The sequence below is a fragment of the Neolamprologus multifasciatus genome, chromosome 4 (assembly GCF_963576455.1).
Source record: "Neolamprologus multifasciatus chromosome 4, fNeoMul1.2, whole genome shotgun sequence".
Classification (NCBI taxonomy): Eukaryota; Metazoa; Chordata; class Actinopteri; order Cichliformes; family Cichlidae; genus Neolamprologus; species Neolamprologus multifasciatus.
This window is the reverse complement of record NC_140442.1, coordinates 4,724,836-4,744,565: the sequence shown is the minus strand read 5'-3', so window position 1 is coordinate 4,744,565 and position 19,730 is coordinate 4,724,836. Positions and strand designations below refer to the sequence as shown.

At 41.7% G+C, this 19,730-nt stretch overlaps 1 protein-coding gene and 1 long non-coding RNA gene across 2 annotated transcripts in view; one reads left to right on the top strand and one right to left on the bottom strand.

Moving 5' to 3' along the window:
• LOC146519543 (uncharacterized) overlaps positions 1 to 19,730 on the top strand; it is a 167,420-nt gene that overhangs the window by 43,219 nt on the left and 104,471 nt on the right. The window lies entirely within an intron of this gene.
• kmt5c (lysine methyltransferase 5C) lies at positions 514 to 17,338 on the bottom strand. The gene is made up of 9 exons (XM_085157034.1): positions 16,717 to 17,338; positions 16,185 to 16,317; positions 13,318 to 13,483; positions 13,072 to 13,181; positions 12,800 to 12,963; positions 10,183 to 10,202; positions 9,857 to 9,993; positions 9,564 to 9,736; positions 514 to 7,204 (listed from the first exon to the last, which is right to left on the bottom strand). Exons 2-9 carry the CDS (start codon positions 16,295 to 16,297, stop codon positions 1,953 to 1,955), a joined length of 6,135 nt encoding a protein of 2,044 aa, XP_085013160.1. The 5' UTR covers positions 16,298 to 16,317; positions 16,717 to 17,338; the 3' UTR covers positions 514 to 1,952.

Below are 19,730 nucleotides of genomic sequence, written 5' to 3'. Positions count from 1 at the left end.
TGTGGAAGCTCATTTCTGTCACTGAAAAACTCCTGAGCTTGAGTTGGGTGCCTAATGGCCCTTTATCAAAAAGAGAGGTTATATACTAATTCTGGTACTTAGTATCCACCTGTGAACCGTTTTCCTCTAATGTTATCTGCTACACTATAACTAGCTCCAAAATACCAACATGGATGTGGGTAAAACGCTAACACTGAGCCTTCAAAATGCAGCAGGGTCACATTGTGATGGCTACGTCCATTTTTATATACAGTTTGTGCTTTCCCCATTTTTTTTTCCACTGTAAAGGGATTAAAATAAACTAACAGAGCAAATTATACTATTATACTTTCATATAAACGCATGGGAACCCTTTTTGAAGTTTGGAAGATGCGTGCATCTAAGGGAAAATGAAAAAAGACCCATTTATGTTGAGAATCAGCCAGCTGGAGCAGATTGTAGTTTCTGAATGGTTTCCCACTGCTGTTCAACAAAAAAATACAAGAAGCAGTAAAAAAAAGAAAATACCAAAAAAAGAATTAAGTGTCTTTAATGATATAGGCTACATTTGTACATTTTCTACAGCAGACTTTCAATGAGACTAACTGCCAATAAGAAAGAGAACATTTCACCTGTAACAACTGAAAAACTGGATAAGATGTGAAAAGCTTTGAATTTAAATACTCAGTGTAAATATTCAGCTCAGTATTTTGTCCCATTAAATAATAATACAAACATTTAATAGCTTGAACAATCAATGTGAAATATAAATTACATTAAAGCACCTTTTCAAGAATGAGGATATTAAAATAAATAATTGGCCTTTCCATATCAAGACAGTACATTTTGATGGTAGTAATGTAAGGCTGTGCAGTCACACTGAATGCTCCCACTCACTGATGTAAAACACAGTAATGACACAACGTGACTCCAACGACAGCAAATAACTGCGGTTACAATATGAACACCTACGGATGCGTAGCTCCATCAGCAACGACAGAATATTAGTAACTGCTGCGCCATTGTTTCCTTCGGTTCCTTCTTCGAAAAAGAGACCAAATAAAGGACAAAAGTGAGAAGATTGTCACTTAGTCTGCCACCTGGATGAAGCCTTGTTAGAGATGTCGATTCATTTAGCAAGAAAAAACCAAATCGCAGTTCCTCACTCAGTCGCTCGTCCACACCGGGACACCGATGAAACCCGTCGTCGCCCAGGAAAACTGTCCTACGATGAAGTCGCTAACTGTACACTGGTTCATGCACGAGCCTTTCGTTCACGCGCTAACGATTCTACCTAAACCTGGCAAAGCGACAGTCGCGTGATCGGGTGCGGCGACGCACACCTTACACTTTGATCCCTCGACACCTGCAGGTCTGCCTGTCAAATGCATGCACACGCACACCCGCACACCCGCACGCACAAACACACACCAAGTGAGAAAAGCTTACTGTGAGTATAAAATTGAGGGTAGAGGGTGTTTCAATGGGTACTTCAAAAAGTCACAAGAACATATCAAAGACTGAGGCACAAAGCTGCCTTTTTAAAATCACCAATACAAGTACCAGCAACCGGTGACGGTGGCTCCTGCCTCTACTGCCTTACGGGGTGTAGAAAAATGCATACATCTATGTTACAGTACACGAAGAGGGCTTTAAATGTTTACAGGGCCTCCCAGACACAAATATATTTAATGCTTTGTTTTATTTATACACTGGAAATTTGGTAATCTAAGGAAATTTTAGTGGACATACTATTTGAGAAAAAAAATCGGACAGCAATTAAAACACTCGTACTTTTGCTTTACATAAAACCCTGTACATGTTAGCATTATCAGTCAATTAAAATTATTATTTTGAAAAAATGTCAGTCAGTTTTAAAAGCTTTTTTTTTTCTTACAAAACTGTTTTTGCGCATCTGTGTGTGCAACAGACACGATATATTCCCAATTGTATTCTGGGATTGGGAGACTAATTCAGTCCGAGTACTGAAGATCTAAGTCCACTGTGCCGTCTGTCACCACTAACCTCACCCTCTTGGGTTTTGTGGCACCCATGGAGTGAGATGTTGTAACAGGTCCATAGTGTGATGTGCCTTGGTGATCCCCAGCGTGGCACTGCTGCTGCATATCCTTCCTGCAGTGCTCGTCGTGACCTTTGAGCCCTGAAAATCCAGCCAGAGAAGCTGGGTTGGAGAGCTGGGGTCCACAGGGCTCGACGACCAGCCGCCCCTGTGTGCCCGAAGGCTCCATCAGGCAGTGGTAGGTGTAGTTTGTCGAGCCCAGTCCTGGGTAGCCTTCAGCACCATCCCTGAGACCCAGGGTCAAAGAATGGTCTCCGCTGAAGTTTAGTACGTAAGGAGGACCTTGATAGCCGTAAGGGAACGAGGCTGAGGGGGCGGAGGACTTGTTTGCTGGTGCTGGTGTAGCAGGTGGTGTATTGTGAACCACTTGGGGGCTGTTGTGCTGAGACATGGGCGAAAGAGAAGTGCCAAAACTGAAATCAAAGGGGTCTTGCTGAGTGTAACACGGCTGGTGTTTGTCTGAGGTCGGCGTAGCGGATTTATCCTGTTTCATGCTTTTCTCGTGCGGTGCTGAATAACCGTCGGACATTTTACTAGGAAAGTAGAACTGCCTCGGCAAGATAGAAAAGTTTTTGTATGCCATGTTGGCTTCGGCACTTTCATGTTTGTCTGATGACATCTTAGCTTTACTATAAGAATGAGAAATTGAGGAGTTGGGTTTATTGAAATGAATGTTGGACCTGTTGGAGGAAGCGAGGTGAACGTCCTTTTCGAACCCCTGAACAGACAAGTTGCCTTTCTGATGACTGTCTGCAGTAAAGCAGAACTTTGGACTCTGCTGGGTTTTCTCCATAGCACCTGATTTTGCACCTAGCATTCTGGACGAGACGGTCGGGCTGCCGGCAGCCGTGGCGTCTTTGCAAGGTGCGCTGTACAAGTTCTGACTCTGGTTGCCCCCCTGATACTTGAGCACCCTGTGAATAACTGTCGAGGTTTTCTCGGGAAAGTTGAATGGATTGTCGGGAGGGTTGGGATTTTTCACAGTGAAGAGCTGAGGAGAGAGGAATTTGTTAGACATTTGAGACGACTGTACGGGCTTTGTTAAGCAGCTCTGGGACACTGGTCTAACTGCGTTTGGCTGATTGCTGGAAAACGACTGGGATTTATTGGGAATGGTCATACGATGGAAGGGACCCTGGGTTTTGAGGTTAGCCTGGGTTCTTGATTGGCTGGTGCTTGGCTTTATGTTCATGGCAGGGTGGGGTAAAGTAACAGGGCTTTGAGTTGTAACCGAAGACGATGACCCACCCATAAAACGGGGCTTATTGGGTGCCATGAAAGACTGATTTTTTAAGTCTTCTTTGGAAAACCTCATTCCTGGATTTTTACTTATAATTCGATCTTTAGCCGCCAAGTCGGGGTTGCCCAGAGCTGAATAACTGAAACTGGTGTTGGGTGGGTTTCTGTCTTTGGAGGTATCCTTTGCTTCACATTCCAGAGGAACTGACTCACTTTTGGAAGGCATTAGGCCTGGAAAAAACTGCAAATCCTCACTGGTAAAGTTATTTCCAGGACTGGGAGGGCCAAGGTATGGCGTTTCCGTGGTCCACGTGTCGGTGGGGCTGTGAGAGAGGGGACTGCTGAAAGGATCTGTAGGAGGATCCAGGGAACACAGATCTGATGGGGAAGATGGAAGCATGTTCTGTGGCTGGTAATAGCCCTCAAAGTTGAGACACTGAAAGTCAAGAATGTCATCACAGCAGTTTGTGAAGCTGGGCTCGCTGGTAAGCATGTTATCTGCTGTTGCAAATGGAGGAGACTGGGACGGGGGTTGGATGACAGAATTAGAAGAGGCTGTGGGCTTTTCCAACGTCTGAGATGAACACAAGCCCTCGGAAAGCCGAGAGAGACTGTTATCAATTTGCTGAAGAGTGTGACTAAGGCAAGTGGTGGGTGTTTCGACAGGCCCACACTTGTGTGTTCTGTCCATTTTGTGCCTCTGTTTCCTTCCTCCGCTGATCATCTCTGGCCTTTCAGCGATTCTGTCTGCAGCTACGGATATAACTTCGGTTTTATTGTCGTTGAGGGGCGAGGACAGCGACAGCGGTGACAGGGACAAAGAAAATGGTGGCGGTTCGGTTTTCAGAGAGCTGTTGTTCAGTCTCTCCGAAGATGGGCACTCTTCTTTGAGCTTGCAACAATCGGAAAGTCCTTTTTGTTTACCTAAAACGTGACCCTTCGTCTCTGTCTTAATAATGGTCTCTACTTTTAAATCGGGCTGTATGAGCTCCTCTTTACTATCCACCTCCCAAATATCCTCCATCTTCCTACGCAGTTTAATTACCGGTAATGGACAGCCATTTATGTCCAGTTCCGGCTCTTGCTTTTTTTGTGACCCACTTTCAAACAAGCAGGAACTCTTTGAAAAACCGTCTTCGATTTTGGTTTCCAGCGCTGCCGCTGACAGCGCTGCGCTGTCACTTTTCTGACTCTCTGTTTTTTCTAGCAGCTGCTTGACTCCAACCACGGGGTCCTTATCGATTTTCTCTTTGAATCGTACTTCGTTGCTGGCAGACGCATCGGGCCCACAGACGTTTTCCCTGTCATTTTCAACGTCCTTGTCTGATTTTGCACCAGTGTAGAAATTTATAGTTTGCAACTTCTCTCCTCTTTTTTTCAAACGATGCAATCTGCTCTTTGACTTCTTACTAGCCTGCACGTGAGCCTGAGCTGCCTCCATCTCCATGTTTAAAATTGACACCGAGTCCATAATAGCTTTAAAAGGATCGAATGCCCCCAACTCATCTCCCTTTTCTGCTTTTAATGCCATGTTTTCCAACCCTGCGCTTTGCATCTCCCATACTTTCCCTCTTCTCCTCTTAAGCCGAATTTTAAAAAAGTCTGGCTTTATGTCTTCCAAACCACTTTGTTCCAGGGTCATCAATTTCCCCTGATTTCTACTCTGAAATTCATCTGAAGTCGGACTTTCAGCTACGTCCTCAGCACGCTCGCTCTCTAGTGTCTGTGCTTTACCGGCGTCATCCTCATCCAGCCTCTCTAATTTACACTTTCGAGCGCTCCTCATTAAATGACCACGCTGAGCTTCAGCAGGTCTCGAGCGAAGGACCCTGTTAAAAGAAGAGTGTCTTCTGGGGGCTAACCGCTGCATTTCTGTCCTCCTAACTCTGACTTTATTCTCTCTTTTCACTTTGCTACTCTCCCCTGAAGACGGGGCGAGGTCCTGCCTCAGCACTGCAGACGATTTCAACTCTGTAACATTTTTAGAAACCTGATCTAAGGCAGAGTTTAGACTTTGTTCAGAATCTAGTGCTGAACTGCGAAATGTACGTTTCTTCAGAGGTATATTGGACTGCGCGTGCGCTTGTGCATTGGTGTCTGGATTAGTCGTGGTTTTAGCCGAAATCAGTGACTTGTGAGGTAGTGGGTTGAGGCAGGTGGCCGGTGGGTCATTGTGCCTCTGTGGCAACTTGGGCTCCAAACTCTCCTGACTCAACTCCGTCTTAACTGTAGCTGTAATGTCTTTGCTTAAGTGTGCCTTGGTGCTTGGCTTATCTTCTGCTTTTCCTTTCACTGCTCTGGGCCTTATCTTTCGTCTCCTATAAATCCTCCTCTGCACTGAACGCCGGAACCTGCCTCCATTTATTTCAGTTTGTTCTGATTCCTCCTCGGCACTCTCCTTGGAGGCCCAGGTAGAAAACCGTCGTCCCACATTACCTCCCTTTAATCTCCCGTCTATTAATGATTTATCTTTTCTTAAAATATCAGATAGCAGAACCTTTGCCTGTTTTATAACAATATCATCTTCATGCCTACTTACTGGCTGCGTACTCAAACTCATTTGTCCCGATCCTTCCTGCGCGCAAACCCCCTTGGCTGTATTTTTAACATCCTGGACATTATTTTGACATTTGCTCGAAACCATTTTGCAATCAGACCTTTTCACTTCTTCTAGGTTTCCGTTACTTTTACTGCATTTCTGCCCTTCTGTTTTGCCTTTTAAAAAATCCGTCTGTTCGTTTGTTATAAAATCTTTGTCATCTACCGAAGCCGTTTGTATTTCACTAAATTTCTCGCTTCTCTTTTTCTCGCTGTGGGATAAGTCGCCCGTGCTCTCGCTCGAATGCCGTTTCCTTACACTGGTTTGATCTAGAGACTTGAAAGACATTTCCCTCACCCCTCTGTTACCGTCAGCTGTGCAGACCTCTGAACTCCTCGCCTGCCTCTGCTGAAATCTGGATGCTCGTTTTTCTGTCGCTGGGCCTGGGCGCTGGCTCTGCATCCTCCTTCCTCTAACCTCCACCCTTACTTTCCTGTCTTCACAGCTTTCTCCAACTTCCAAACTTTGTGCCACCGATAACCTCGTTAGATTGACTGTAAGATATTGCTTCAGAGATATTAGCGGATTGTCTCCAGTGTTCTTCAATCCATCCGTGTTACTCGTGGACAAAGCTCTGATAGTCTTGCGCTCGGTTTGCTTGGCAGCAGGATTTTGAGCCGTGGTGACGACGCTGGTTTCGATGGCGCCGCTGCCGCACGCGCCGTTTTGACTTTCTGTGATTGCAGTTTCGACATTCTCTTGTTTTATTGCACTGCAGATTTTGTCGCCCTCAACCGGGTGACAAACAGTTGTAGTGTTAGTTGTGTTACTGGACTTCGTCTGGTGTGCGAGCGTGGTGCGAACACTGCTTTTTGTTCTTGAAGAGGTCCTCATGTGAACGGGCTTCCTGCCCACCACTTTTGCAAACCTCCCATTAAGGCCTGCGCCTCTTACCGCAGACCTGCTTTTCTGACATGCAGACATGGAGGAATTCAGAGTAAAGGGCTTCAAGTTCACCGCACTGTTGCTGCTTTCTTCCCCAGTCATGTTCAGTCCCCTTGGCCTGTTATCTTTTGGCCTCACTTCCTCGAGTTGCAGCAGCAGTGCCCTTTCTTTGCTTTTTGGATCCTTACAATTGAGTAAAAAATCCAAAGAGTGGCGCCGCACTCTGACTCTAAGGTCCTTTAGAGTAACCTGGGATAAAAGCGGAACCGTTCGCCGCTGCTTGGCTGTAGAGGAGGACTTTAGTGGGTGCTTTCCTGATCGTCTTTGCTTCTCCTGTCTCCACTTCTTTGTCTGACTCAGTTTTCTGTTCTTCAAGGCATTTCTCCTCATCTGCTGAGTGAATGAGTTCCTTGAGGGGATGGCTTTGAAAGAGAGACAGCAACAAAGAAGCAAATTAACTTTTTGGTCTCTACACAAAACCCATTGTTCTGCTTTTCTGCCCTGTGAACAACTTCCTGTGCAGAGTCTGGTCTATAGTGTAAATCAAACTTGTGAAGACAACAACTGCAAAATGCATCAAGACGTTGTAGCATTTTCTTTTTGTTAAAAAAAAGAAGGAAACAAAGCATGTTTACTCTGAAACAGTGGAACACATAACAGTTTGTTTCTAACAGGAGGTAAAATTACATTTTTTCAGTTATCGACCCACTTGAAAATCTAAATAATGGACGTCAAACGTAAGGTCCGGGCACCAGAATCCCCCCCAACAAAGACTCTAATACACTCACTGGATAGCTTTGGAAAATGTGAAGGGCGTGAATTGTTGAACTTAAATGTGTTTTACAGCTTTTTCTGCTGATAAAGACCTCCCTGTGGCCAATCATACTCCACAACAGTAATTAAGTAATAGATAAACAATCGCATAACAAAAACAGTTCCTCTTTCTCACTACTTACAATAATCCACGTACAAAAGAATATTTTCTGTGAACAGAATTTGTGTGTTTTATAATTACAGGACACTCCAGGCAATTTCTACACATTTATTTCTTAAAATTTAAGCCCAAAGCTGAAAGATTTCTTTCGTCTACTACATAAGCATTTCTATAGCACGTGGAAATACTGTTGGAACTGCACTTCATTCTTCAATGTGTAGTTAAACCTCTCTGTATGCACTGGTGGCTTATGTTTGTGGCCCTTTGTATAAAATGAGTTTGAGATCCCTGATTTAAATAAATGCTTGAACAAACCTAAAAAAAACCAAACAGTGGTTCCCTAGAAGTTCTTTAAAGGAAGAATAGCTAATATAAACTGAGAAAAGAGGCGGGTTAGGGTTGTTGTCCTTTGGTAGGGGACCAGTTTAAGGGATTGTTTTCTTGACTATAAAGCCCGTTACACAAGAATAACCGCCACTCTTTGCCTGCCCACAGGCTCCCATGAGAAAGGCCTGCAAAAGAAGATCAAGTAAGAGGCCCTCAGAGCTGCAGGAAAAAACTTTCATTACATTTACTCCTCCTAGGCAGATTTCACTGAGCAAGGGCTCACTTTCAAACATCTTGGGTAGAGCTCAACAAAACTGGGTGAGGTTGAGCTTCTAAAAGGTTGAACTTGATTCATACGACAAGAAAAAATGAGAGCTTTGTAGCAAAAATAAATGATGAAAAGTAATTTAGTTCATCCTGATTACCATCTTTTCATGATTGCTGGAAGCCAAAATTGTCATTTGAATTAAAATCCTCTTAAAATCCGAGTCTAATCACAACTAAAGCTCCATTGTTATTAATCATCGACACAGATTATTGAATAACTTCTGATAAATATAAATGTTTTAATGAGGATCCATTTGTGAGTGGTCCCTCATAATGTTTATGTTGGCTGTCCCCGAGGAAGATCCCATCTAATTATTCTAAACCCCACATAATAAATCCTTTATTTATATGATTGCATAAGCATGCGTATGCTACCTAAAGCAAACAGATAAGAACAAAAGGATATTAAAACATCTGGATTTATTTAGTGTATCGATTTAGTAGAATAAGTAAACAAGTTTGGAGATTTTATATTATATATGTCATGTGATAGCTGCACAAATATTTAATAGTAGACCCTTTTTAAGGCACAATATTTTACAGGTTATGGATAATTGCACTGCCACTGTTCCACACTCTCATCTGGACACAAATAGTAGGATCAAGTTTTTCGTTAACAGGTGACCACTTGCTAAGATGACTTCTCAGCAGCAGATGATCCAAGTTTTAAAGTGGTATAAAAGTCAACTCGCTGATTATAAACCAGATTTCTGTCCCCCATGTAGATTTTTACAATATGTATAATGTATATCGTGACAGCTTTGCAGTTTTAATTAAAAGCTGAAAATGTGCATATACTTTAAACAGAGCAATAATTTTAATCTGAACAATGCAGTCACGGCACAATTTAAGCTGTACCAGGTATTATTGCGGGGCTTGCATTAATGTAGTCTTTACTTTACAATATAAAGGACCTCGAAGCAACTGTCTCTGTGATTTGGAGCTATATAAATAAAACTGAATAGGATTTAATAAAAAAAATTATGCAAAAACTTTGTTTATTTGTGTGTTTTCACACTAACATCAGGGTTTTTCCTGAGTGGCCTTGAGCACGACAAGACTGCATATAGTTTAGGTATTGTGTTACCTTACTCAATAAAAATCTATGGATTTTCCCTTTATGTGCAATCCCTCTGATTGTGCTTTGGGGAAAGCCCAAAAGCTCTTTAGTAGGAAAATCCCAAACCGGTTACCTTTAAAGATTCCCGAGTGTATTCCTGGCGTTACTGGCCTTGTAGAGAAGTGACCTCTCTCTCTGTGATGACGAAGATATCGCTCTCTCAGGCGGTACTTTTGGCCCACGGGGTCCTTTGTTTCCTCGATTTCAGGCTGTTTCCCTCTGTGCTTGAAGTGACCCTCTCCATTCCTAAAGAAGAGTTTAAAAAAAAGATTAAAAGTTCAGAGTTTTCATCTCTTAGATGAATAAAATCTGTTGAGAAAAAAAAGACTTTGACAAAGACCATGTCTGATCAGATAATGGACGTACCTCTCACAGGTGCAGCATTCACACATTTCATTGCCTTCACCAAAAAAGCTGGCTCCATAGTAACACGTGATCTCTTCCCCAGGTGCTATGGGTCGAATCACCTCAACACAAGCGATATTCTTCTCACCAGGGACGAACTGGGCGGGTGAAAAAGAAGGAAAAAAAACAGACAAAGACAAAGGTTGGATGGCCCGTGGGAAACAACAACAACAACAAAGCAGTCAGGAGGCAGAAGGCAGGTCTACATCTGCACTTAATAAAACATTTAGTATGAAAATAACATGTTTCAACTTGAAGTGTTTTAGTGAATTATTATTGCAGATTACCTTGCAGTTTGGCTTGCAGTCTTCAGTGCAACGGGACAAAGAAAAAGAAAGATAAATAAGGTCACCAGTGAATGAAAATCTCAACATTTTGCTAATCTACTGGTTTAGATTGGATTTATTTTCACTAAAGAAATAAAGAGATAGCCCTCTGATGGAAAAAAATGACCCAGTTTTTACTAAGCCTTTGGCATAATTGCAGTTAGGATAAGATATGCTTTGTTTTCTTTAAAATATGGAGCTGAAACATTAAACAGAACCTACAACAGAACACCTCAAATACAAAATATATCAACACAAATAAAATTTGACAAAACAAAACAGCTCAACAAGGTTCAAAAAACAAACAACATGCAAAAGAAAAGCTCTAAATCTAAATGAAATACAATCAGATGCTTAAAAAAAAAAGCTTGATATAATATAATATAATATAATATAATATGACAAAGTGGCTTGAAAAGTAAAAGAGTTCAAATTCAATAGAGCAAAAAGAAACAGCAGTGAAAACATGCACAGCATATGTCATGTCACATTAAGGTGGTTCACTATAACAGGATGTGAAGTGTTGAGACAACACAGGGCCGAAATAAACTCAGACAATTTACTCTCTGCTAGACAGATGTTTTGTGTAATAAAGAATTATTGCATGAGGTATGAAAGACCTCCTGAATCTTTATTACTGTGCACCAACATGTCATCTGCTAACATGATTTTCTCGCTCTTGTAACTAGAAAGTCAATAAATCATATGAGGAAACCTATAATTTCTCACTATAATTATGATGAAGACACAGACATGGGTGCAAAACATTGACCGCTATCCCTGCGTCACTGCAGTGCAAACCGAGTTCAGGATAAATCTGTTTTGGTGCACTCTATGAATTATATACATTCATCAGCTTGAGTAAGGAACTGAAAGTGGGCCTATTAACCCTTTAAGACCTACCATAGAACCAAGTCCGCCAGAGCTTATCTTTATATTTTTACATGCTGTGGAGCCATTTTTGGGAGCATTTCAAGTTGCTATACATCAATACAACCATTATAGCCCATATTTTAATAATATGTCTGCATTAAGTGCATAGTAATTACATAAATTGCAAAAAAGTGCAATAAACTACAAAAAAATTGAAAATCGTTTTTGTTTTTTCAACATATATTTCTAGTTAGAGAAATTTAAGAGGCTTATCCCTCAAAACTGTAAATACAAAAAAGTTGCACAAAATAGTTTCCCACCACAGGAAATTTATTTTAAGTGTCTTCATAGTTTTATTTTTGAAATACACCAATTTTTATACACTGGAGGAAAAACAAAAATAAATATTATAATGCAAATTTGCAAAAAAGCAGCATATGCATCAAAATAAACTATTTCCAGCAGTGCAATATGAGTCCTAAGCTTCCCAGAAATGACACAGAAAGTCATAAAGTCAAACATAACTTTTAAAAACACCAGTATAGGCTCATAAGGCCCTGATGGTAAAAAACTACATTTCCGCAAAATGACGTCACTTCCGGTTTCGGGCAGGTCATGGCGGACATGCGATAGTTCATGTTGATGGACGTAGGAAGTGTTATGAACAGCTGATCGGATCGGCAAAGCGTGTTTCTGGAATATTGTGTTTTTGTTGCTGCAAGTGCTTTTTATGCAGTTTTTGCAAAGCTATATGTGGAAGGAAACTGTGACCGAGGACAAGCTGATGGCATAAGATGTAAGTACAACTCCTCCGGTTTCATATGCAAAAAAAAATATTGCGCTAGCTCACGTGGTTGCAGTGCTACCGGGATTTAAAAATAGTAACGCAAAACAGAGCGTGCCCGCTCCGACCGGTTTTAAAGGGTTAAGCTCATTTCCAGCTCCATATTTAGCACAGGTTTGCATGATTTATTTATTTCTTTTTATTCATAATTATTCATATTTATCCATCTATTATTAAGCTTTGGTAAAGCCCCTCAGTTCCTCTTCTGTTTTAGTTTCCATTTTCCTCTTTTTAAGCCAACATCTTCTGATTGGCTGCTCATCGCAAGGATCAAGGATCAAGATATTCCCTGTTTTTATCGTAACAGAAGCAAAGAGCAGAAATGTATCTGTAACAGAGCATTCAGAGCAGCCTGAAGCCTCGGCTTTCGGCCCACAGAGTAAACTGTACGCACACCAGCCTCAGCATTTCAAATTTGAGCAATGATTACAATCAAACTTTAAATAAAGGGTTGCTCAGTGACAGCTAAAATCATAATCAGTTAATTTGGTCACCATGGAGAACTTGTTAAACACATTTTTAAACACAGACTAAAAAAAAAATACACACAAAAAGTTAATTTCTAAATAAATATTGAAGTTAATTTCCCCAAACCTTCATCATAATAAATCAAAGTGAAATGATCTGAACCTGAAATCCTATTTGAGATCTCTGAATTTTGAAAGGACTGCTTGCACACTATCTGAAACTCTGGCATGCTCAATGCAAATCAGTATCACTGTAACAGCACACATATAGAGACAAACACAGTAGGCCCACTTTGAGAGTAACTACAGTGTAATACTGAAGGCATGGCCTAGATTTCCATTAAGATGCATATATATGTGTACAACCACTAGTCTCGAAGGTAAACACACTCACCGTGGTTAATGAAAGCTGCAGGCCCGAGCCAGAGCTGAGCGCAGCGTTTGCGTGTGGAATACATCACGCTGAAGTCATTGACTCCCGCCCTCAGCACGGCACTGTCAGCAGGACTCAGCTCTGCTATGCAGCCCAGCAGGACCTCCACCCGCTCTCCCACAAACCTGCCGAGGAACGATTCAGGCATCACATTTTCAGTTGTAAAAAAACAACACCGTGCAGGACGCAGTGCTGCTGCAGTGGCAGCTCGTGACGCTGCTGCGTGTGAATACCAGTGCCTAGTTGAGGTTATCTTGGCTCCGTTGGTCTCTGAGGAGTATCTGTCACAGGACTCTATCTTGACACCGCTATCCAACAGGAAGGCACTGAGGTAGCGATAAACCTGCAGACATCACACACGGTCTTTGATTGTGATGTTACACTCGAGCGACAAATCCAAGTATCGGTGATAAACACATACACGCCGAACATAGACGATAAAGTCAAATGATAACAAACATTTTTTGTTTTATGCATACATGTTGTCTCAGCAGCTCCTGTCGATGGCTCCCCAAAGCATTAAAGTAGTCACCAGCCAGCTCGCCCACCGTTAGAGCCTCAAACGTAGCGTTGAAGTCGTGCGTACGCTGAAACCGCAAAAGCGTCTCTTTGAGGTTACCCCAACGTCGGATCTCTGGTGGGGGGCTGCACAAAGACAGAGGGACAGATATAAGAAGAGTCTAAGAAGCTTCCTTTTAACACTGAATTTTAGATATAGCATCCAAATATATTTTTGAACCATCAACTTTAAGAAAAAAAAAGAAAAAAATCACCCAAATCAGCTCACAGTTAAAAATATTTGGACTAAATGTTCCACAGTTCTGTTCTTATAAGCTACAATAACAATTAATAAATATCTGAGCATCTTTCTCAGAAATCTAACCTTCCTTCACTTCTGTATTTAACACAGATGCACCAAAACATGCACAACAGGTGCACACAGGGTTTTTCCACGGCCCTCTGGGAGGTCGCTGCACCCATAAGTATGACTGGTCAGGATGTAGATGGAGCAAAGAGTTTACGTTACCTTGTTTAATAAAAGCCTATGCATTTTTCTGTTCTTATATTAATTTCAATTATTCATTTTAAAGTGGATTTAAATACATTTCATGCAGGAAAAACACCCAGAATTTTACAAACACTTAACAAACTCATTCATTAAAACTGCTTTAAAATAAGCAGTTGTCAAACTACCCGTGAAAAATCTTGTTTTTCTTCCCGGGAAAATGAACAGCAGTTTACTGATGCTGCTGCGTACGCCTCCATTGAAGTAAAATTCAGGTTTTTCTTTTTAATGAGTTTCTCTAATGACTGCTGAGGTGTGAGCTTTTATTCGGCCACTCATCGTTATTATATATTAACTTTCACTGAACGTCCAGGTTTCGCAGTTGGCCTGAGGTGTCACTGCATTAAAGCATAATCAGAACCACCTGGTATTCTTAAAGTTTTATAGAGCTCAGGGGCCGCTTTAATAGGAATGCATGGATTGCGAAATTCTGGACTGATGATTAACCTTCAAGTGCCCAAAGAAAGTTAAATTAGAACTCAAACTGCACATTTTTGTGCGCTGTAGTGATATTTCTAATGATTTACTTTAACAAAGCTAGGCAGCACGGTGGCACGGTGGTTAGCACTGTTGCCGCACAGCAAGGTCCTGAGCTCAATTCCAACATCAGGCCGGGGTCTTTCTGTGTGGAGTTTGCATGTTCTCCCCGTGTTTGCGTGGGTTCCCTCCGGGTACTCCGGCTTCCTCCCACAGTCCAAAGACATGCAGCTTGTGGGGATAGGTTAATTGATAATCCAAATTGTCACTAGGTGTGAATGTGCGAATGAATGTGAGTGCGAATGGTTGTCTGTCCCTGTGTGTTAGCCCTGCGACAGACTGGCGACCTGTCCAGGGTGTACCCCGCCTCTCGCCCTATGACAGCTGGGATAGGCTCCAGCGCCCCCCGCGACCCTGAAAAGGATAAGCGGAAGCGGATGGATGGAAAATGTAAAGCTTTTTTTCCCCCACCTTTCAAATAACAGGAATTAGCCGACTGGTGTTGGGAGGATAATGGAAAGTCATTTATGACCCTGGAAATGTATGTATTTTTTATAAAATTACAGACTCTCCTTTTATTTTCCACTTCTAATCTCGACATTGTAATGGTCTGCAGTCAACCATGACTAACAGAACTACAGCAGCACCGTTTACTGCTGCAGAAGCCTTGAGGCAGACACTTGAACACCTGAAGTAAAACAGCTCAACTGACAGAAATTAGTTGGCAAAAGTGACATAAATAATTTGAATGTTTCTGCACAAACCCACACACATCAAAACAACATACGTGTTAAGATTTTGTTTTAAACAGAAGCCTGGAAGTAACAAAGGCTGAAGAAAAAGCCTGATTAAGAAAACTTCACTGTAAGTTGCTGTTGATGAAGGCGTCACCGGTTCATCTAATGTTACTATTTATTACACAACAATATGGACACACATAAGTAAAAGCATTGGTGGATTTAACAAGATCTGCTACATGTAAAGGAAACAGTATGATAACCACAAGCAGACCTATTATTGCTCTATTCCTGTATGAAGTATGAGTCATGACCCCGCTTTGTCATTTCAGACGCTAAAATAGCTCGGCTGCTTGAGCGTTTAAATAACAGTTTGAGTCAATATTGTTTTTCTGTTAATAATATTTCTTTATTGTTATTAATTCCCCCTTTGTGTTGGGGAAACAAACACTGACATTATAAATAATAACTGACATGCTTTAAAGTCTTTTCAGCTCTTTGTTAATTTTTTTTTTTTTTTTTTGACATTTTCCCAGCACAAAACTGATGTAACGCAACACAATCGGCTGTTGACATAAAGAAATATTAATGAAATGTTGAAATGGAGCGCAATCTGATATCCACATGTGGGTTTTGTTCCTACGTCATCATAACAGTCTTTTTTTTTTCTCAAGTTGCAAAGCTATGACATCACAACAATGTGATTGGTCAGGTGCAAAGCTAAAACCGGACCAATATTATTTTGATGATGCACAAAAAACACCAGTACAGGATATCAGGTACACCTTACGTGAGCGCTCATGTTATGGTTTCTCTTTCACCCTCATATTTATTTATTTTTATATTTCACTGTAAAATGAAATTCACCCCTTAACCCTATTGTGGGATTATTAGTTTAGATCAGTTGCTTTCTTCTGCTTTAGTATTTTTTCCACCCAACCAAAAATCTAAGAAATCAAGCCTTAAAAAAGCCAGCAAAACAGCAGTGATCACACTCTTTGCCAGCCATACCATAGCACTGGGTAGTCACTGGACTCCATAATTGCTGTATTGTGTGTCAGATTACCTGATGTTCATTTTGTGGGTGCTGAAGCCCAGCAGAGGGTCCAGCACCAAGCGGGTGGCCAGGTCATCCGTCTCACACAGCTCCTTCACACTCATTCTAGTGCTTCCGTCCATCGCCTCCCACCATCCGCATGCTGAAACCACAGGCATCAAAGTAACGCTGTGACAGCAGCAGCAGCAGCAACAACAACAACAAACCAAAATCAGCTACGAGTTTTGCATTTCTGCACATCACACAACACCTGCATTAAATTTCTCACCGGTGCCCTGATATCTGCGTATATAACCGGTCTGCTGCTGAGTTGCATCATGATGAAGAACAGTATAAAATCGTTGCGTGAGAAAGGAATGTGGCTGTGTTTCTACGGGCTTCCAGTCCATTAGCTTAGCAGGGTAAATATGTTATCAGCTGAGGGACGGAGGGAGCTAGCGCTATGGCCTGCAGCTACAGTAACAGGATTGCATCGCAGCGCTGATGAAAGCCAGCGCATCGATGCATGCTTGACACACCTATGCGGGCTTCCCAAACCTACCTGGGAGTCTTTTGTAGTCAACGAAAGTATCGTCAGGTTGACCGTTTAGCAGCAAGCCGCTCACTCGCTCTGCTCCGGCTCTCGCTCTGCTGGCTGGAGCAAAGTTAGCCTAGCAGCAGCAGCGAAGCCCGCTAGCTCTCTGCCGCCTCGCTGGCTCTCCCCGAAGATGGAGTCTCCTCGTCGCTTATGGAATTTTACTGCTCCTTCACGACTCCGGGTCCCAGCCGAAATTTTAAAAGGGGGACAAATGCACGACACCGGGGAACGATTGAGACACGAAATATGTGTGTTTTGTAGCCGCTAACTAGCTTTTACAGGCTCGTCTAGTAGCAAAAGTTGATGATGAGCGACGTCCAATGCAACCGAACTAGCTGTTAGCCACGCCCCTTGCGCTGCGCCATTCGCTTAGGTCAAGGTCAATTTTACAAATCAAACCAGAGGGCTTTGTTTTAAGCTCTGTGATTGGTCAGACCCTTTTATGGGCGGAGCCTATCCATACCCTGGGTTTACTACGACGTGCAGAGGGGAGTGTTTTCTTGTACAGCGGCCTCTGCCTCTATTTGGCTGCTGGAAAGCATTTCACACAATCACACTGTTAGTACACAGTCAGGATGCGCTCATCAGCAGCGACACTAAAACCTGCCTGAAACCCTCCTGCACTGTTAATTACACTAAAGCTCACAGTGAGGAACTCCGTGCATTAGGTTAATGCTTCAGGATTGAAATTTTGCTATTTAAACAATTTATATGCATAACCTTTAAATAATTTATTTTAAGTTTTAATTACTGAGATGACAAATTTAAGGGCCAAGCTTTAGATTGTATTACGTCGTAATAAACACAAACAATAAGCCATTCTACTATTGCAGGACATTTTCTGTCCGACCCACGAAAATTGAGAATAATCCCTGCGCAAAGTACATAATACACACATAATACATTTCTCCTGTAAATTACTCTTGTCCTGGGACAAAATGTAAACCTAGTGGTTGGAAAGGTGATTCCAAAATATTATTTAAAATACAAAATAGCTCATGAGAACCGCCCAAAATAGCATTTTTCTTTTCTTTGCCATAGCCTGATAAGCATGTCTAATAGACTAGTTAAAATAAGATTGATGATTTTGTTGACACGTGTCTCTTGAACATTTTTTTCACATCAACATATTTTTAAAGAACAGTCATTATGCACTGCTGCTGTGTCTAACAACACACGTGCAACCCTGTTACCTAAATTAGCCTGAAAAAGAAAGCGATAAAACAGTGACATGATATAACAAGGAAGACGTGGCATGATCAAGTCATGTGCTAACAGCATGGAAAGACCAAAGGTCAGTCCTCTTTGACCTAGTTTGTATTTTTCCAGTCTTTTCTTATTAGATTGGTGTGTCAGTCTGGATCTGGTCATCTTTATCTCCCAGGTTGGCCCAAAGCCACCAAGGTGTCCTGCTTTTGGCAACAGGTGACCTTCAATTAGACCCCTGGATCATCTGAGGTCAATGTTTTAGATAAGAATATAACAGATAAGCTTCCATTCACGACATAGGTTTTGATTGCTGGGTGGGATGGCCATGTAAAGTGTGCGATCACTTGGTCTTCCCCCAGCAAACTGTGAGCATCACTTACTTTTGTACATTTGTTGAATTTTTGGCTGCCATCCGCATTTAAAGTGGAACAAAAAAATCTTTAGTTAACATAAAATGGAATATAAAGCCACGAGACCATCAGGTATTATCCTCAAATGGTCTAATTTTATCACTGCTGAGTCAACACACACATAAAGGCTTGGGATAAAAGTCAGAGTATAAACACACTTACAGCGTTGTCTGACATCAGGCTACAGGCACAGCATGGTGAGCTGATAATTTCTTTCTTTAATCGTTTTCAGCCATCTGTTGTCCTCCGATGTCCATCCGTTTTCTCTCTGTGGACCCTCCCTTCCTTCCCAATACTGCAATATCACAGTGTTGTGATATTGTCACAACTTGTTAACTATAAATTAACTACTAAACTTAAGAAAATAGGATTATATCAGTTATTTGAACACAGCAAGCCTGAAGAGAGGTTCACGTGGGTGTGAAGTAATACTATTCTGAACTCCTCAGACAAATGGCATTCATGATATAAGTTAAAACGAATATATAAACTAATAAAAAGTGAATTTGCATGAAAAAAAATCACCCTGGAAAGCAGCTTAGACCATTTAAAACTATATAGAAACAAAACATTGCATGTGGCAACCTTAATTGTTCCATGCAAGCTTTTTTAGCTTACTAAAATAAGGAAGTCGTGACCACATGTGAACATGAAGTTGGCCAAAGGACATGTCTAACAAAGAGTTTTAAGATGGTGCCTCTAAGCAGCCTGACGTCTTCACTCTGTTCTCCCAAACTGCCAATGACTGCTCCAGGCAAACTGCTTCGATATCAATGTGTAGTCATCTTGCTTCTGCCTTTCAAAGTTCATTTAAATAGACCGCTTGCAGTCTGAAATACAGACATTGGACCAATTTGAGTTAAAAATGTAGCTTCACACAGATTCTGGTTTTTTCGGACATAAAACATTTTAAAGTGAGCCGTGCCAGCCATCTCAGCCCCGCTGTTTGAAACACAATCCATCTTTCTGTGCTTCTATTTTCAGACACACTGAATGCAGACACCTCACTGCTCTTTGGATTTTTGCCAGCCACTATTCTGGAGAGCTGAAATTTCTCAGAAATAAATAAGCACCCCCAAAAACTCTATGGACAGGTCTCAACTGGAAAACAATCCAAAGTAGTGTTACTGCATATTTTAAAGGGTGTCAAGCATTCAGGAACCTGGTGACAGCGTGCTTTACAAGGAGCAGAAGTGGAAAGCACCAATCGCTCTGTCATCACAAAGGCTCAGCTGGAGTATACCAAGTGGCCGGATGACTTCATTCAACTATCAAAGAGTGTGTCTCTCAGCTCCTTGGAGGAGGAAACTGTAGCTCCCTTCAGCACTTAAGGAAACCTTAGTAACTGCTCTGGTTGTC